The following is a 20,754-nucleotide window of genomic DNA, read 5'->3' as shown; positions in this document are numbered from 1 at the left end:
TGTTAAAAAAAAACAGTTGTAGCTGCTCAGTAAGGATCTTAAGGGTCTGTAACATAGAAGTAAACATGAAGACAGGCCAACAACAAAGTTGTGGAGATGTTTAACAATAACACCAAAGCTGAACTACCTGCTGAATACTAAAAACAAACAGTCACATGGTGGTGGCAGCATCATGGTGTGGGGATGCTTTTCTTCAGCAGAGACAACAAAGATAAGCAAACAGTCAGAGCTGAAAATCGATGTCCCTGCACACTTCACATAAAATCTGACTGAGTTGTGATATGACAAAAAAATGTTCAAGAGCCACGGAGGCTTTGCAAGGCGTTGTAGCCAACCAGTGACATTTGATTGGAAGTGAAGAATGGCATCCATATAAAAATGAAACAAACACGCCCAGTCTCAGTTTGGTTCTGAAATGACTCTTATTTATTTGAGTGTGTGATAGTCAAGCCAAAGCCAACGCAACTGCTTAGAAAAATAGGGGCCACGTTGTGAGTTGTGCAAACGCTCAGCAGAAAAGTTCAGAAACTCCAGTGACTGTTTATCTTCTCAAACTTCTAAGAAAAGGCATCCGACTGTCGGCAGAGTACACAGATAATAATGAGATCACCCAGATATTGGCAAATGGGCTGTGCTTGAATATAAATTGGCTCCATTATCCTGCCAATCACACCTCGGCTCTGCCGGCTCAGCTGACAAAGGCAGCAGGTGTCTGGTGTGTCACCTCCTGCTGATGTGTTGCGACCCTAGAAACAAACAGGAGCGTGCGCAGCGCTGGTCGGACGTTTGCATACACTCATCTGTATGGACGGCATTACTTTGGGCTCTTACTGATGCTTTAGCACCGTTTTTTTTTTTGGGGGGGGGGGGGGGGGGGGGGTTCCTCCAGGTGGAAGGATTTTGCAATGTGGAATATGGATAATTTGAATTAAAATGGAGAATTTTTGTAATTCACAAAGGTTCAAAATCATATATATATATATATATATATATATATATATATATATATATATATATATATATATATACATAAGGTGAAATGCATATATTTGCAGCGGAAAAACCACAGACTTTTGGAGCCATTAACAAGCCTCTGGTATCATTCTGGACGGATCTTTGACCATCGTTCTTGTCAGAATTAGTCGTGCTCTGTTGAATATTTTTGTTTTCCTGTAACAGACATTTTTTTTTAAATGTATAAACCTTTTATAGGGGTTGAAGTTGAGAGTATTCCAGAACCTCAATGTTAGCCTTCTTTGTCCATTCGCTCAGAACCAATTGAGTCCAAATTTCAACCATCTAACTATTTAAGATGAAGATTTCAAAGTGATTCCTTCATTTATATCCTCCCAGTCATTTTTGTGCAATATGCCAGTACCTATGGAAGTGAAGAAAGACCCTCGGAGTGCCACCGGTATATAATTTTGCAATTTGAAGACCTCACCTTTATTCGTTCTTGGTTGTAACTGTGAGCAGGTGTTTGACACAGTTGGGTGTTGAAATGAAAAAAAAAAAAAAACTCTGGCCAACGTTAAGCTTCTTGGATGGCCGAGACACTAAGCCTGTTAAAAATATTTTAAAGCAAAGTCTGTGCCAGGATATGAACCAATTCAAATGAGCTCCGCAGTTTCTGATAAGAAGAGCGGTCAAATATCCAGATCGAGTTACGCCGTCGGCTTGTTCCTGGTTTTACTGAAACTTGCTAAAGAACATTTAGCCAAATACAAGTGGGTGTTGATTTTAAGACATCATCAAAAGCCTGAAATCAACATGAACTTCATGCCCACGACTCATGTACGTAAACTTTTCAGCGTGTTGAATTGACTAAAATAGAGTTTGTAAATAAGGCTTTGCGTTCAGAAGACAAAAGTATAAAAATAGATAGTGCATTCAAACATATACAGTACGTCGATTTGTAATAAAAAAAAAAACAGTATATCAAAAGTGTAGCATTTCATAAAAAATACAAACTCAAAGGAACACTTGTGCAGAACTTGCAATGTTCGAGGCAGAGCGACAGCCTGAAAACTAATACTGACTGAGGAGAGAGCCCGTTGCTTCAGGACTTGTTTTTCCCCAATTCTGACTCACTTCGACTGTTTTAACCCCCCCCCCCCCCCCATCTTTTTCTTTTTGTATTTCCACTGTACACCCACCTTCCCCTTATTGGCAGGAAAATTATGTAGTACCGGGATCAATCTAATGGCAGAGTGAGACGCTGACACACAGGGTGATTTTTAAAGGCCTGCCTTTCAACTCATCTCCTGTGGGGAACTGAAAAGGTGATTGCTGCGAGTGCTTAAGAAGCACCTTGTTATGATTGCCTTTCAGCAGTGCCTTGTGTTTTTTTTTTTCTTCTTCTTTTCTTTTTTTTTCCCTTGTCTTTTTTGTTCTGGCATGCTAAAATGCTGCAGAATGCGGTGGAAAACAGAGGGTTCGGGGAGGTAAATCTTTCCGGAGTCCTTTTGGGATGCAGCAGATGCCTTTAACATTAGGCTGATCTTTAGAGCTCTCAGATAGTCGTGTTGCACAGAAATGGAGCTCTGCTCTGTGTGTGTGCGGAGGGTGTCTTAAGGATATTAAATAGTAAAGGATGGGGATTAATAATGGAACCTGACAGCTCATCTCCGGCTTCTATCTGCCTGACCGTCCCCACAATCTTCTCTTCCATTCCCTCCCTACCTCGTTTTTTTTTTTTTCCCCCTTTTTCTTTTTTCCCTCTCAGTTTCTAATCCGGCGCGGTTCTCTCTGGCTCTGACCCTCCTTTGTGCTTCTTCCCTCCAGCTCTTTTGTCTCCCTTCTTCCTCTCTCTCAAGGACCTCGATCTTTCAGGGTCATGTCAGGCGAGTAGAAGAGCACGTTGGTGTCGTCGTCGTCGTCATCGCTCGGGTCGATAAGGTCTGCCTGTGTGTAGCGCACCGCCCCGGGGTAGTACTCTCCGATTCGCGTTCGGTCGCAGAGCCGTGACTGCAGAGCCAGCTGAGAAAGCAGACACAAACACACACACGCACGCGCACGCACACACACACACACACACACACACACACAGATTTGAATTAGTTGTCCCTATTTGCCCTGGTTTAGATGGTTAACTTCAAAAAAGCCTCTTTTCCTGTTTCCATTCTGGACATTTCCCAACAACGCCTTGCACAGGTTTTGATACCCCTTCCACTTTTTCCCATTTTTTCTTTTCACAACCGCCGACCTTGACGTATTTTAGTGTTGGTTTTTTTCTGAGATAGATCAACACAAAGTAGTAATAAACTGTGAAGTGGAAGGATATTGTTACACAGCTTTCTAAACGTTTTACAAATAAAAATCAATTTTCAGACCCGCAGATTTCTCATTTGAACTTCAACTGGGCGATTAAAACATTCTAGATCAAGGCATTGATCTGTCTCTCTAATATCTGGGAAAATACTCCCCACAGCATGTTGCTGCCACCGTCGTGCTCTTAACATCTTTGGGAAAAAGTGTTAAAGAACCGACTGTTTTAACATATAAATGCAGGGTTGAACAATTTTTTCAGTTTTTGAATGAAAAATTGCAGTAGATTTCCCAAAAGAATGACTCTAAAATAACCTGTAATACTTTTTTTAAAATCCTTTTTTGTCATCAGTTTTGAAACTTTGTATGTTTTCACAATCAGAAATCAGCTTTATTAGAGCGTACAGATACTAAGCATATTTAAATAAATAAAATAAAGAATGTTTTGCAGCATTTTTCACAAATATCAACATACCCTAAAAGAAAAATGTATCCATTCACTTTATTGCAAAAATGTTGTAAAATGCTATTTTAAATTCCAAAAAACAGAAATAAAATGATGGTTCTTTAAACATCAAAACAAATTTTCTTTAGAAGAATAATGAGTCTTTTTTTCAAAATTATGTAACATGTACAGGCCTAATGTTTTATTTAGCTGGACTAAAAGGTTCTTGCAATGATAAAGGTTGCAGACCTCCAATTGAAACTTTGACAGAGCAGCTGTGTTTACACTGAGATTAAATTAGGGACTCTATTTAATAATTAGGTGACTAGGCGGTTTGTTGAACTAGATGTCATTTGGGGGAATTCGATGAAAGTTAAAGTGATACTTCTTAGATATTTACTGTAAAAACCCTCATGAAAACATGAAAGCAATATGTATTGCTTTCCTTGTACTTTAAAATTATGCAACAATAATTCTGGTAAAGAACCAAAACTTTCCCTCAAAATAAACAACAAAACCCCCCCCCTAAATGTGACAGGTACAACCAAAATATCTGTAATGATAAAACAACATTCACTCTTTCACATCGCATTACTTTGCACATGGTAATTTTTTCTTGCCACGCCATTGTTAGCGCATTCAACTTTGCTAAGTGTTTTTCACATGAAATGACACCAATAACTTCTCTGCAATACTATTCATGTGAAGTGAAATGTTTGAAACTGACGTTAGATGAACTTACAATAAAACATGCAGACTTCAAACTCTTTCACTGGTTTATGATTGATCTTGTGAGTGCTGTTTTGCTGTACCTCCCCCTCAACCTTCCTCTTTGTTGCCTAGATATGGGTTATTGCTCCTTGAATTGACCAACGTCAAAAATACAACAAAGGAGGAGCTCCATCAACAACTCCTCCCTCCCCCCCACACAGTAAAGGAAATCAGACCAACCACATTATGTTGAAGCTGTCCAAAAAAAAAAAAAAAGCGAGAAGTCAGCTTTAGGAGCTGGTCTGGCTCTAACTCACTCTCCTGTATGGTTTTAATTTCACATTATTCAAACTGAGATCATCTGCAGCAGCTAAGATACTATCAACTCATAATGTTCCTGCATTAAAAAACAACCCGACTACCTCTTTTGGGAATGTTTTGTGACGTAACAGATTAGTAATTTCAGGATCTCAAATAAAAACAGAACATTACTCAAATTTCGTCCAATATGACTAAGATGATGGACTTTGTTCCCTTTTCTAAAGTCAGCTAACCTCGGCAGCTTTAACGTTTGCTTCTGCCTGTAATAGAAATATAAGATTCAAAACTTTGTTCACTTACAAATCCCAATTAAAGAATGTAGTTTGCAATGCATACATACAGGTGCATGAAGCAAACGAGCTGCCCTCTTTCCCCCACGTCATTTTTCTTCTTCTTTTTTTTTTAAAGTAACAGTCGTTACAGAGGAGCAGTCAGACAAAGGAAATCTAATGTGTTTTAGTACTCTCAGAAGAGCAAGGTCTTTCAGCGATACCCGATAACAAAAAGGGTTTCTGCTGAGTAAAAGAAATTTAGTAACTCAATCCACCACTGAGGGATCATGCGGGAGAGTAGGACTGAAATTTCAAGCCTCGCAGCGATAAAAGGGCCCAGTCGTCATTCACTGGAAGATGGCGTGAAACCAGCAGCTCCGAGACCCTGCATGAGTAAACCCAGGGCGCAGAGCGGCGACGAGCGTTTAGTGACTGGGACATAAAAGGCATATGGAGAAAAAAAAGGACAGGTGGAAATGAAATAAACCGTTTTTGGCTTGTCGAGCCGCAAACGGGCTGCGGTTCTGGGACTTTTTATATAGCTTCATGGACAAACGTTTTTTGTTTTTTTTTCTTCCTTCTTCTTCTAGGAATAAACTTTTTATATACGTGCGTGCTACGTTTGCAGCGGCTCTGAGGCGAACGGAGGGGGTGTTTTCGGCGGCTCTCCTCTGCATGCATTCTGGCATACATGCAGAGGCAGAAGTGTTGTGAGCTCATTGCAGAGCCGAAGGCGGTTCAGCTGTATGGCTAGAATGCAGATCAATATCAGGGAAAGAGTGGAAGAAAGAGAGAGAGAGAGAGAGAGAAATGGAGAATGGATAGGTGGGAGGGACACGCAGCACAAAGGGAGAGAAAAATAATGTGAGAGAGATAAAATGCCAGAGATGCTTTAACGGGGTATAGCGGGAACAGAGAAGACGTATGGAACGGAGAGAAAGCAGGCGAGGCGGAAGAGGAGAAGAGTAAAACTCCGCCACTGCCGCTCATGGGAGGGAAGAGCAGAAGACAAGAAAAGCAAGAGGTGCAGAGTAGAGAGGAACACAAAAAACAGGTTAATCAAAGAAGTTAGGAGAGAAATCAATCGATCAATGCACTCCGTAATAATCTGCTTACTTGAATATATCTGATCTGCAACCAGTATAAGTTTTCCCTCTAGTTGGACTGACAAATAAAGCTGGTTTCAGCTTCAGGTGATTAGAGATATTAAAAGTTTCCAATCACGAAATTTGCTGAGGTCATTTGCTAAAAAAAAATTACAATACTCTTTATCCTGAGTTTTGTTTTCCTTACAAAATACCTACAATTAAGGGAATTTAATAGATTACAATCTCCACAACCTCTTATCTATTTCCAGGTTTGTCCGTAATAGAAAAAGAGAACAAAGTGGATGGGTTTCCGGAACTGTCTGTAAATCCTCTTAAGGGCATTTGTGAACAGTGAACAAGGAATTAAGAATAATGTAGCCTTAATTGGTTGATGGGAAGCTACGAAACACCTGGGAAGCTTAATGAAGACAACAGAGTTCCCTGATTTAAATCTGGTAAATGTGTGGGGGTTGTTTTTGGCAGTATGTGCAAGGAAAAAGACTTTCTATGTATTAGTAAATGTTGGGATTCAGGACATAATCCATGTCCAAAAAAAAAAACCCTTCTGAGCCCAAACTATTTACTTTGGGTTTGTTCTCCTAATTCCGCTGGATCAAAGCATATTCTTGGAAATATTTGCAGTAACCTAGAAAAGGACTGATAGATTTTGTAACTTAGCTACAAGAAGAGAAGAAAATGCCAATTTTATCAGAGCTAAACATTCATTATTTGAGGGTATCCAGGGTCCTGTTATTCGGTACTCATAGAGAACCGATATGACCCCAGCATTGGGAATACCGGATGATTAAATCTTGTGATGAACTGTGAGCTTGGAGAGAGCTTTAAATTGTCTCAAGCAACTGTTCGTGGAATCATCCTCAGTCAACCTTCAACAGCGATTTTATTTGTTTTGTTATCGTAAGGCAATCACTTGTGCTTGCTTCATCCCCTTCCTCCTCCCCCCAATATTTAATTAGCTGGAGAAAAAGAAAAAACAAAAACTTCATTATAAAACAATACCAGTAGTTACACCAACTAGGTGTTACTTCTGAGTTTAAGAATGTCAAAGTCAAGATGCTCAATGCAAAGTTTGATGTTAGTCGGCTTTATCCAGTTGAAAACATTTTCTCATCCTGTTGGAAACCCCAGATTGAAACCGCAACAATCAGATGAAGAGAAATTAAAGGTCACTGGTAGGAACTGGAACACCAGTGTCGCCGTCCAGTTCCGCCAGTTCGGCATCAACGTGGATCGAGAAGCTGCTTTCAAATGTAGGAAACCACAGTAGCTTTCAAGCATGGTGGTTGTAGCATCATGCTGAGGTTCTTTTTCATTGCCAGTGGTATTGTGTTTCACAAACTGACCAATTCCAAATTACTTAACTTAATCAAAAATCATCAGCTAGAACAGGGGAGTACAAAATGTGGCTCCGCAGCACACTGAGGGCGGCATCGTCACTGACAAATAAAATCTTCTCATTCCTTAGCCATCTTAATTTTCTATTAAATACAAGCATCCAAGAACTTTAACTCAAACCCGGCTTGGTACCAGAATGTTTTGGGCCTCATGGCCAAACGTTTAGACGCCACGGAGTTAGATGGTTGAAACTTGGACAGATTTAAGTGTTCCAACAGGATAATTACCCCAAACACATATCAAGAGAAGTTTTAGCAGGTTCACATTAAGCTTCTAGATTGACTTCTATCAACTCTGCCAAGAGGAGTGGTCACATATCCAGGTTTATGTCAGGATCTCATTAAAAATTAGGAATTGTGCAGTCGAGTTACAACTTGATAAGAGGCATATGAACAAATATTAATGGAGGTGTAAAGTATTTGAGCCTGTATGTTTAATTTTGAGCCTGTTTGTGCAAGGGAAATCCACCAGAAATCTAAACGAGATATAAATATCATTGCAGTTAAAAAGTTCACCCCGAAAAAAAAAAAGCCCCAAATAAGATACTATACCTGATGAAAAGGATATAACCTCCAATGTGGTAGGAAAGGATCCTTATCATTAAGGTGTTCAGTCATGAAAACTCAACACTGATGAGGAGATTTGGATATGTTGGATAGAAATAGGGACTATGTGAAGAAGGGTGATAAGAAAAATGAGGAACCTGAAACTGGTGGTTTAACACAGTCAACACAGCTGATGTGTACCTTTTGTGGTAAACTAGCTTCCCTGTACCTTGACATGCAACTCCCATAAAACGTAACACGTTCAGTCAATACAGACCTCCACACCTCTGATTGGCCTATAAAGCATATAAAAAAAAGCACGCTACTTTACTCCAACATAATGGTCACGAGAATCACACATGCAAGACCTAACAGGCTGTCATTTTCCTTGATTTGCTATTAGAGAGCATTATTCCGCCTGCAGCTTCTAACTTGTTTCAAACTGTACTGGTCTGTACAAGACTAACACATCACAGTGACTAACACAGTGAGGTACTCCTCAAGTACCTCACTGTGTTCCCGAGCTGCGGTGAATTCGGTGCGAGTGAGTTTTGTTTGAACTTTTTTACCTCTTTAACAACACATATCAGTACATCTGCAGTGGAAACCCTAACAAAAAGAGCAGATACGAGCTGTGCAAGAAGAAATTGTTACACGGGAGACTGACCCCTTCCATAGCTTCCCTGTAGCCCAAGTGGCCCGGACTCTGCAAGGATTTGACCTTACAGAATAAATTCCAAGAGGAAAGAGCAGGGGAGGTAATCATTCACCAAAAGATCATTTCAGACTGAAAATCCTTTTTTTTTGGACCACATCTCTGCCACGAAGGACCATATGAAAACTTTACAAAAACATTTTTTAGGAGTTGTGTCAGTCCAACTCCATGGAAACCACTCCCAGAACAAAAAAAAGGGACAACAAAGAGAACCAAGAGCCTTTTGGATTAAAGGCTGGATCATTTCATTAGCACGAGTCACAACTGTCACGTTAGCTGGCTCAAGATTGGTCCCTTGCTTTACACCTACTCCCCAACTTGTCTCTATGATGGCCTGACTGGAGATTTCAAGGTATAACGACAAAAGGTTGGATTTTGGTTCGCTAAACCAAACAGAAATGCCTTAAAATTTAGCAGCAGATTAAGCGAACACCAGCGGATTCTTACACTACAACACACTAGATCACAAATTTGCATATCTTTGATATTAAAAATGTTTTGTCCAGAAGCACGCAAAGAAATCAGCAAAGGATCATAATCACACAATGCTGACCAGACCAAAATCAGTGAATGGACCAAGGTCATGGTGACTACAACACTCTTCAGTATGGAAGTGGTTACTGGGGGAAGAAGTCTTAAAATTTAACAATTTAGTTACACTTATCGTTAGGTTATTGAGAAACTGACACAAAAGCTGTAAGAAGCTATTTAACCCTCACGTGGTCTTAAGAGGCAGCGTTATTTAGACCCAACAAGTTTTTTATTCTGTGCGCGGTCTGGCGGGGTTGCACTGACCCTGTGTGCACTTTTACAAATTTTTTGTGCGTGTGTGTGTCAATTTTTTTCAGAAATTGATGGGCTGACAGGACATCCCTCCCGCTTCGTCGCTGTCCGACCGTTACATTTTCTGCGCTCTTGCCAAGTGTCAAACTAAAACAGCAGGAGGATTAAAAAGTATTTTCTACAGTACACATAGCTTATTTTTAGATTTTATGGTTAGAAAACAGGTCAACACTTCGCAGCTACCTTGAGAACATTTATTTCAATTTTGCATAGAAGTGATACCACCTGAAGTAAACATCAGTAGTTACCACAAAGACTATAGATTAGTGCCAAGTTGGTCTGTTTCACTGTTTTAAACCAAACGGAAGTCAACCACAAATCTTTGATAATCTAATTTCGAGTTTTAACTGTTCCACAGCCTCCTGAGATGCAAAGGCAAAGCAGAAGTAGGGCAAGTAGGTCTTACCCTTACTTTACTCTTTGTAGATGCCTATAGATCATTGCCAGGGTGTGTGGAACATTTGCAGATTAAGGATTAAATTGCGATCTGAACGAGTAAAGGAGTATTTGTCCTAAAAGCCAACGAGAAACTTGAAAAACTTAGAAAATTTAGGGACTTAGGTGAGGAACTTACTGCTACATGCTATTGTCATTTAGTCAACCCAAAACTGCTAACAAGGCAGCAATTTATTTGTTGTGTCTGTGAATCAATCAAAATAATAAAGCAGGGACATCCCAAATCTTATATGTATTGGCTTTCTCCGCTCACTCCGATGGAACAGGAGCAAGTCGGTACCAATATGAAAATGACAAAAGATTGCAGCCAGCAGCTCTATCAAAATGTACATATGGAGCGTGAGTTGTGTACAAAGACACCTTCAAGTAAGGAAAGATAAAAAAATAAATAAATAAATAAAATACAGAAAAGCAGGCATTTTAAAGGGAGAGCGTACTTGAACACGATGAGGCTGGGTTAGGAGGTGCTGGGAGGAGGAAAGCACAGATTCTCTGCTTTGAGAGAGGAATGTTTTGACGCTGTCACCCCATCAGCACCCGCTCCTCTCCCCTACCCCTCCTCTCCCCCGCCAATCTCACACCTGATGTGTGGGGGCTGCTGGGAGCCGCATGCCAAGATGAATAACAACCGGCTGTTAGTCACGATAGCGCACGAACACACACGCCGCCTGTCTCTCCCCTCTCCCTCCCTCCCTCCCTCCCTCCGTCTCTCCCTGTCGTCTTCTTCCTCGCCTTCCTCTCTTTCTGCCTGACACACACAAACAGCGCTTTCCCCGTGATTTACGAACACATTGAGATTCAATTTCGCTGCTCTGTCTCTCTGTCTCTTTCACCCCGCTTGCCACAGCGCAACACTGACATTTGGGTTGAAGGTCACACCGCACATTCCACTCTTCCACGCTGAGCTCGTGACCTGTTATCAGCGTGGCCGCTGAAACCGAGGAGGTGGCAATATGCATGAAGGCGTGTGTTTGCGTGCGTGCGTGTGTGTTTGCGCACAACTAAACCACGGCCACAGAGGATTTTTTTTTTTTTTTTTTTTTGCTTGTTGTTCAATATCAGCTCCAGCTCGTAGCTGCAGATACAGTCAATGTTTGCAGATTGAGACAAATGTGCGCAGAACTCTATTGATTGGGGTGTTTATTGAAATGCAACCGATGATGTTCAGGATTGAAATGCGGCAATATTATATTTCTGATAAGCTTCGCTTCATTACATTTTCCTAAAAGCTAAATTTCTCAATGTTACACAGGAAATGAGGTCCTACATTGGTAATTTCGCTCAGGAAAAGTAGATTTCGGTATTAGATGCGGCAATTATCTCAGACGAACAGCTGCCACACATGGTACCAATTATTGGCGGTGATCGTTTTCCAGCGTGAGAGCAATTAAAACGTTGGTTAAGGTAAAATTACAAGTATTAGAGCTGCTCGTATTCAGGATTCCTAAAAGGGATTACAGGAAAAATGAGTGACTTATAAGCAGCTAATACCTTTGCCACCCAGGCAGACTGCAGTTAACATCTGTAAAGACTTAGTCCTTGATATAATGGAAATAAAATGTGATCACCTCTTTGTGTCATCAGAATTTGGTGAATATTTAAAGTTATTGACTGAAATGGGATTTTATAAGGTCCTGCTGCAGTGAAATTCTTGCAGCAAACTCGATGGTAAATCCTGCATCTTGATATTATAATTATTTATGCTGATATAAATTATTATTTTAGCAGTCTATTAGTTATTCTTAATGACTAATAAAAAGATTTAATATTAGTAAATTGCCATAACAGCAGTGTTAATAGGAAATGGATCTGCATTAAAATGTTCCTATCTGTGAATCCCTAACAATTACTCTTCTGAAGCAAAGAAAAATAACATCTGACAATAATAGCTCATTTTTTAAGTCAACCTGGACAGGCATTACACAAAACTCTGAAATGATGCTAAACGTAATACTAAAAAAGCAGGAGTCTCTCAACGACGTTTTGAAAAAAGTATATACGCTAGTCTTTAGTTTATATATTCATCTTCAGTCAATTTAATAGATGAACTCTCACTTTGCATTTTTGTGATCTGGAGCAATACCTGAGCTGCAAAGAATAAGCTAAAACATAGAAATTGCACTACTTGGTCTCATTATTGGTCATTTTGGTTTAATAGTTGAATTTTTATATTATACTATTTAATTTGCTGACAGAGATAAAGAAGCCACAAATCAACCATGGGCATCCTATTGAGGAAACTAACTTCCTTTTAAAGGAACGCTAATGGCCATATTAGCCACACACAGAGCCTTTTGCAAAAGTTCATATTTTGTCACTTGGCAACCACAAGCCTCAATGTATTGTATTTGAATTTGATACGATAGACCAACATTAAACAGTATAAAATTTTTGGGGTGGAAAGAAATGGTTTGCAGATTTGTTGCCTACTCAAAATCTGGAAAAAAGGGCATGCATTTTATATATAGCTGTCCTGTGAAGGCCTCAGACGTTTGTTGCAGGACATTAGTGAACAAACAGCAACATGAAGGCTAGGTTGGAGAATCTGTCGCCAGTCGTCGTGGAGATCACGACGACTGGCGGACATTGTGGAAGAGAGGCAACACAAAAGTGGCCACAATTCAACATTTTGGGTTACAAGCAAAATGATATGCACATGGAACAATTAACACTAAATCCTGAGGGGATTTCAGCATTATGAAAAACTCCATATACTTGACAAAGACAATGTTTGTTCCCCTCCTCTCAGGCAGGAAGCCGCGGAGCATCAGCTGCTGAAGCAAAAGACTGAGAAATGGTTTCTTCACAGCTGAATTGTAGCGGAGCACTGCAGCGTTCCACATTATTTCCTGGGTCATGTACACATTAGACATTCACATATCTGCTAGATCGGCAAAACACTTGGACCCACTGCACGTCTATTGTATAGATTGGTTGGGCGTGCTAGACTCTCCTAATATATTTCTGCCTGTCTTTGTTTTTTTTTTTAAATTTCTTTACTTATTGGTTGTTTCCCAGTCCCAAAATACTCATAAAATGCTCCATTACCTTGCTTAACGCAATTTAAATGTGTAGTATTTTCTGGTTACACCTTAATATAAACGACTGCGAATCTGATGGATTGATTTAGTCGAAACTTTTACTATACGAGATCAGGACCACTGATCAAACAAAATACCTACAGTATGTGCCATCTGAGGCTTATAAATACTTATCAAAATCTCATACACACCCAGTACACAAGAAGTATATTAACTATCTCAAATCACTGATTATCAAAATGGATATAAAACAATCCAACAGTGTACACATCCAAAACATCCAGGACAAAACATCCACAGATTAGCAGTGCATTTTTTTGGGATATGGAATGATCAAAACTCTAAAAGGTTAGAAAAAATGGCGCCGGCTCAGCTGGCTGCCTGCAAACACAGCTCCTGTCGTGTGCTGTAACTGCGAAATAATTTCCCTGCTGGGATGAATAAAGTAAAAATTATTATTATTATTATTAAACAGTAAAATGACTGGCACCCCATTTAACATGGGGTGTTTTGATTTTCACTCATTGGCACCAGTGTCACATTGATCAGCCTTCACTTCATGCCAAATTTCTTTTGGCAAACTCAAGTAGCAGCACCCAAAGTTGACACCTGATCGTCATAAAATTCTTAAAACGCAAGAAATTTTGTCATTAGCCATGCTTAGCTGATAAAACATTTCAATTACCTCTCTTACTTCCCCTGAGTATTGACCACGGCACGGCAGTTTTGTTTCCAGTAAGTAATAATTGTATTTTCAAATGAAATTACGAGTGATACATCTCATAATTCACTTGCGTAAAATCTCTGAATTAGTTGCCATAAGATATTTCTCTCGTCGGAAAATTGCTCACATCAACATCTGTCAAACACCGTCCATTACAAGTCTCCTGGGGAGAAAACACTTCAGTAAATGTATTGATGACAGCTCTACAAGCTGGCCAATCAATATCAATAACTCAACAATTACTTTATCAGTCACCGAGATTGGTGACTTTGAAAATTTATTTTACCGCGATGAGTTTCATGTTTTCATGTGGAAGAGTTTCTGTGTGCTCTTAATGTTTAGCTTTTACATATTCCACAAGAAATTAATAGCGTCCAAAACAGTAGCCATCATTTCTTTGATACTGTCACTAATCCTTAAAGCGAATTAAAAAGTTATTCACAGGGAGAATAAACAGTAACCTTGGTCAGAAATAACCCAGCAGGGATGCTTTTGTAAAATTTTCCGGTTATTAACATTAAATGGTTAAGTCTTGCAAAGAGTCAGGCACTGAGCAGACCACCTGATTATACAGGCCCAATTTACAGAGCCCTAAAGAGCTTAAAGTCAAAACTAGTCAACACTAATCATCTCAGTATTCAACAACGGTCTCAAAACAGAGGTTTGAAGGCAACGTAAAGCGCTTTCCACTTGGGCGGTAGAGTAGAGACCAGCTATAGGAGGCTCTGCTGTTGAGTCCCTCCGCCTCTCTGGGTGTTAACGAGACACCGGGCAGACACTGAACTCTGGATTTCTCACAATGTGTTCATCAACGTGCGAAAGAAAGGGGGAAAAAAAATCCCGGCACAAACCAGAAAGGAGCACTGTGGGAAGGAACGTGTGAAAGAATGAATGAAAATCATGCAGTGAAGCACTTTGTAGAACCCAGCCACTGTTAAAAGGCGCCGTGTGCCATTTCCTTCTCCTGACAATAGAAGCCTGCCTGGTAGACGCTTGTGGCATATCACAGCGAGATATGATACAGGAACTCAAGCATGTACGAGCAAAAACAAAAAACAATTAAGCCTTTCAGTCTCGTGGTCTGTCATCTACAGCATGCGTTCATGTACTGCAGCCACCAGAGACCCTATAAAAGAAAAAAGCAAGGGTAGGGTGCAAGGCAAACCCCACTTAGAGGTTTAAATTTTTATTTTTACACATGCTAGTATGCGTTCGACATAACTACTCTGACGAAACATCAGTCAAACTGTTCAACAGAAACGGAAAGAATCTACAATAGCAACTCCATCGGAGACATTACTCCTCTCAGCCACTTTAGAGATTTCTTCCAGTTAAGCTAAGACCACCATTAAGTCCCACTAATGGCTGAAGTGTCTTGACAACAGCTGGATGGACTGCTGTCAAACTTGGTGCAGAATCTCATAACTAATGACCCCTGACCTTTCATCTACAGCCATGTGTTAGGTTTTACATTTGAACAGATTTATGCAGATTTGGAAGAATTTACATATACATGTACTTGCTTATCCTTTCAACTCTCTCTGAAAATATGACCACACCACTGGCATTGCTTCTCCGCTTCAGTTAAACACGCTCCCAAACCAGAGGTGCATCATTATTATGCTCAAGTAAATGCCACAACATGGCAGGGCATCCTTCTTGAAACAGCAACACCAGATGCAACGAGATGGAAACATTTAAATTGGCAAATGTTTGTGCAATTTTATTTTTTTATATTACTTGGAAAAAATCATAAAGTTAGCAGGTACAAACTTTTGGTAATTGAATTAAGTTTCTGTTGCATTTTTCCACCCCTTTTCTAATAAGACTGCATTAATGAGTGGGTGGTGTTTTGAATTACACTCTGCATTAGGACAGCTTAGGTTTTCAGTACAAAGTACAGCTCTGTGTATTCTAGCCACAAGTCAACACGTGGAACTGACGAGTCAGGATGAAACCTGTATGATACCTTTTAGCCAAAACCAGGCTAAAAACCATTTAGCCTGGTTTTGGCCATGCTAAATAAACTTTCATTTGTTTTGATAGTTTGGGGATTGAAGAGTAGCGATGCTTTTATGCATACAGAGGCAGGTAGGAAAACTGCAATTTACCGCAACTTGAGCTAAGTGACCGATCAGAGGCACAAGGAATGGTAGCAATTAGGGAGATAAATACATTGCAATTGGTAATTAATAGGTGTGAAATGACCTGCAGTACTGAGTTAAATCTGCACATTTAATTAAAAAGATTAGATAAGTACACATTGTCACATTCGTCTCTTTACACTTAAGTCAAATTAAGTTTTTGGATTAAGTTACACTCACATGCTTGCGGAAGCCGGTGTTAAAAATAATCAGTAACTCAACACTGCACCAGAAAGGAACAAAAATAAAAGATTTCCATTCAAACTGGACTCGGACCACCTACCCATACACACTGGGTCTCTTCCAAATGTGTCAAATATCCTCCCCCTCCCCCACGTGTTTGAGAGACCTTGTGTTAGACACCGAACTCCACATTTCTCACAATGCGCTCATTGATGTGACGCATGTTAGTATGTGTGAGTAAAGAGTGGGAGAAAGAGAAAAGCACCGCACGAACAGAATGAGCGTGTGAATGAATGAACGAGTGGCGCCATGTGAAGCACCGCTTAGAATCTCGCCAAGGTTAAAAAGGCGACAAGTGCAATTTGCCGTTGTCTGCAAAGGCAAAAATGTAAAATATACTTCAGCCATTCAGGAATACCTGCAGAAAACAATAAATTAAGGAGCCTTGTAATCATACTGTCTGTCACGCCTGCAGAGAGAAAGCTTCTTAGAATGCTCTGAAGAAAACCTGTTCTGGCTCTTTGCAGATGCACATTCAAAATGCATCGTATAAGTGACCCTTTAACTTGTATTTTTGTTTTAGGGAAACACAGATTGTTGCAGGAGCCGTGTTTGGTAAAGTAAAGACGACTCCACCTCGTTGTTCAAATGTGATTCTTTATCTCTACAGGTGTATGTCTTTGCACAAGTATTCATACCCTCTTAATGTAAGAAATAAAAAATATATATTTTCCAAATAAAGTGTTGTGTTCATTTTTATTCAGCCAACCTGAGCCAATCCTTTTCAGAGTCATGTTTCACTGTAACTACGGTTGCACGTCTTTGAGGCCAACTCTAGCAGCTTGACCTTGAGATTGAACTGTCTGGCCATTCCGTCTTTCCAAAATAACTCAAGTTCAGTCAGATTGGATGGAAAGCATTCATGAGCATAAATCTCCACCAACTCTCAATTAGGTTTTGGTCCAGGCTTTGAATAGGCCATTTTAACACATTCATTTGCTTTGTTCTTAAAGGAGCAGTATTTAACTTTATTTAGATTTATATCATGTGATAATGTTATTCCCACATCCAAAACGTACCTGGAGTGTTGTTTTGATTCTTTCATGTATTTCTGAGGAGTCCTTTAATCTCTCCCCAGTGCCTCCACCACTCTGTTCCTTCAGACTAGCCAGCAGCAATTAGCAAACACCTGGTGGAGTTGCACATCTGCTGAGCTCATTATGTGAACTACTTATCAGTCCTGTGCTATGACGAATGTTTCTAAACGCTTGAAAGATGAATGTTGATGTGATGACATGAAGGCAGAGTTTCAGAAAGACCATGAACTTCTTAAAGAGACAGATCTGATTTAGACGTATGAGAGGAGTACAAATGCACAGCACAAGTTTCAGATTTTTATATGCAAAATCACAAAAAAATATGTCTAAATGTGAAATAGTTTGAGGGTGATGTATATACAACAAGGGGTCCAACATTTAGTCAGACCGACCTCCATTTTGGGAGCTCATCTTTGTGCACATCCTGCGTTCTGTAGCAACAAAGCATTGTTACAAAACGAAACTATACAAGCATGTTTGTGTGTGTGCAGTTCCTGTACCTGCAATCCAGTTGGGCTCAGCAGACTCCACCACTCCTTATCCAGGCCAAAAACAAAGGCATTGGCCAAACCATGGAGAGGTGCTGACAGGACGTGCAAAAGGGTGAGAGGGAACGAAGGATCTTCAGGGTAGAAGGCATTATGGAGTCTGGTGGAGGAGGACAGGACAAGACACAGGGAAGTGCTGAGTTGTAATGTTGAAAAGTTTTAAATAAAAGAAGCAACCTGCAGGAGAGCTAAAGAGGTGAGGACGAAGTAATTAAAGGAGAAGAAAGACAGCTACAGGACGAGGGAAAAAAAGCAAGAGGCTGATAGAGCAACAGAAAGCGAGGCAGAGGACAAGTGAGTGACAGAGTGAGGGACAGGGTGAGAACGAGAGGTAATGAGAGCAAGTGGCGGAGGCAGAAAAAGAAGGAGCAAGAGAGGGAAAAGGGGAGGGTGAAAGAGCGAGCGAGCTTTATATCAGCGTTTAAGAGCCCATTAGGCAGCGTGAGACGGCTGGGCTGACACATTCTTGGCTGCTGCTCCGACAGCACGCAGCACTTTACAAGGACGGGGAGATGTGTAGCGCTCGACTCGCTTCCTCTCCTTCTCACCACTTTCTCTCAGCTCCGTTTCCACCTCTCCAGACCACAGTTTCAACGATGCATCTCCTCTCATTACCACACGCTAATTTCTTGACCTATCCTCTGCAAACACTCCGTCTCCCCTGCGCGTTCGTGTTTAACCATTGATGTGTGTTTTCATTTTCAAAGACAAGGATCGCGTACATTTCCCCGCCTGTCCCCCACCACCCAACATTTTAGTTGTGTTTCTGTCCCTGTGAAGCCGGGGTACGACAAGGGGGGGAAGCATTATTGTGAGATGCTGCGGAGAACTAATAGCCGTCTCCGCGAACAATGCTGCTCAGCCATTAACCCTGGATTAACCCTGTATTAGCACTGCTCGCTGGGTTAGCCTGCCACTAATGTCTTTTATTGATCTATTAGCCGGAGAATCAAACCGTGTGCGACTCATGGCATTTCCTGCATGCGCCGTTGTTCAGGGGTTGGGTGTGCACCCGGATCTAAGTGGCCACAGCTGTTGACCTCTGGGGTCAGGGAAGTTATCCTCAGACCGCCTGCGTCCCCGCCGGGGAAGGAAGACACCAAACCAAACATTTGGCGGAAAAGCAACACTGTTGTATTGTGGTTACAAGGTGTTACGTGAGACTCTACAGTCACTCGTCTCGACTGGCTGACAGCCAGAAAAGAAGATCTGTTTCCTTTTTCTGTGATAATGATTTTCTTTTTTTTTTTGCGTGTGTATGAAATCTCTGGCAATAACACCATTGTTGTGTTTCAACTATCCTCCCCATGAATCATATCATAACCGTGTTGCCAACATTGTGACATCTCTGGAACCAGCACCACATGAGCACGAACAAACAACGAGTCCTTGCAGCTGCAATTACATCAGCAAAGCTACAAAACACAACGTGCGCACACCAAGTTTTGAGCCCACATGCCGTCCAAAATGTTTCCTGCAGCAGTATCATTCATTGCGACACAACTTCAGACTTGACTGGAAGACACATTTCCCACAGATGAATTGTCATTTCATTCTGTTCCTATTTCCATTTTACACCAGTGTACTTGCACTATTGCTTTCACGTTTATTCTTCTTTCTAAATTAGTTCTTTCCGGAACTATGGACAACATTTTTTTTTTTTTTTTATCAAATCTCACTAATTATTTAATTTGATTTCAAAACTGAAAACTTTGTATTACACCCCATTGAATTGGTTCTGATTTTTGTTTGGGCCAGTTGATTATGATGAAATATGACAGAAACTGGGTACAGTTTAGACTGCAACATACCCAACAGCAAACAGTTTCTACATGACTAAATCTACAAAAGTTTGAGATAAAGGGGTGAAATGACCAACACCTCTTCAATATTCAAACTTTTATTTATTCAAAAGGTAAAAACAAGAATAGAAACCCAACATCAGGACTTAAACCCAAACTACCAAAGAAAATCCAAAATATGTTTCTGGAAACAAAAGGGCACTGGCGATTTGAACAACAATTACTCCCAATATTAAATTTAAGAAATCTAGCAACTTTAGAAACACTAAATGCAGATATTTTGAAGCAAAGGTTTTTTTTATTAAAAAACAAATAATGCCTTGCAAAAAGGTTCTTACTGAATTCTACACCTTTCATCCTAAAGCATGCAAACTATTCAAAACAGGAACCCGTCAGAAGAGGCACACAAACTTCAATCACTGGGACAGTCCTTGAAGTTCCACCAAAAGTGTGATTTTTTTCCCCTTATAATCTTGAATAAAATCATACAAGGTGAGATAAGAAAGAGTAAGAAGAAACAATCTGTACTTTTGCCAAGATTAGCTAGATTAGTTTGTTGTTGTACTGCCATATTTTGAGCTACAATAATTAGCGCTGCATGAGTAATGGAAAAAATAAACAAATTATTAAATGTGTGAATGGCTTACACTTATTCTTTTTTTTCTGTGTGGGAGTGTACAGTGTGTGCATGGTGCATGTGTGGAACTGTGCGCATGTGTGTTTTTGACGGGTTAAAATCTCAAAGGCTTATTCAAATAATTAATCAAATTAAAATATTTAACTTAATATTAGAAATCCCAAGTCAAGTCTATCCTAAGAGACTTGAAGCAATAAAAACTAGTCTTATGTTAACGCCATTTACTCTCATGATGCAAAATTGGAAACATCGCAGTACAATTCATCAAATAGATCAACCTTTACTTTCACCAATGGCACAGATAAGACAAAATGCGGAAGGATGAGATATTAAAGCTCACTGTTAATTGTGAAAATTGTTTTTAAAAATGGTAGAAAATGCAATTATGTCACACAAAAGTTGAAATAAGCAAGTTGGAAATTTGCCAAAATTGATAATATTCACAATAACATGCGTACAAAACATGGCAAGTTACTGGAAAGGGCAATTCTGAGCTTTC

The 20,754-nt window shown here is 40.1% G+C and overlaps 1 protein-coding gene across 2 annotated transcripts in view; it reads right to left on the bottom strand.

Moving 5' to 3' along the window:
• Window positions 1-2,105: 2,105 nt before the first annotated feature.
• Window positions 2,106-20,754, bottom strand: part of LOC111609197 (cyclic AMP receptor-like protein A) — a 73,593-nt gene continuing 54,944 nt past the window's right edge. For both annotated transcript variants that reach the window (XM_023336221.1, XM_023336222.1), the window contains 2 exons: window positions 17,769-17,916; window positions 2,106-2,979 (listed from right to left, as the gene is read on the bottom strand). In XM_023336221.1, coding sequence (XP_023191989.1) covers window positions 2,812-2,979; window positions 17,769-17,916 — 316 coding nt within the window. In that variant the 3' untranslated portion in view covers window positions 2,106-2,811. The remainder of the gene's footprint in view (window positions 2,980-17,768; window positions 17,917-20,754) is intronic.

Source organism: Xiphophorus maculatus, chromosome 7 (assembly GCF_002775205.1).
Source record: "Xiphophorus maculatus strain JP 163 A chromosome 7, X_maculatus-5.0-male, whole genome shotgun sequence".
Taxonomy (NCBI): domain Eukaryota; kingdom Metazoa; phylum Chordata; class Actinopteri; order Cyprinodontiformes; family Poeciliidae; genus Xiphophorus; species Xiphophorus maculatus.
This window is presented reverse-complemented; position numbering and strand designations above follow the sequence as displayed.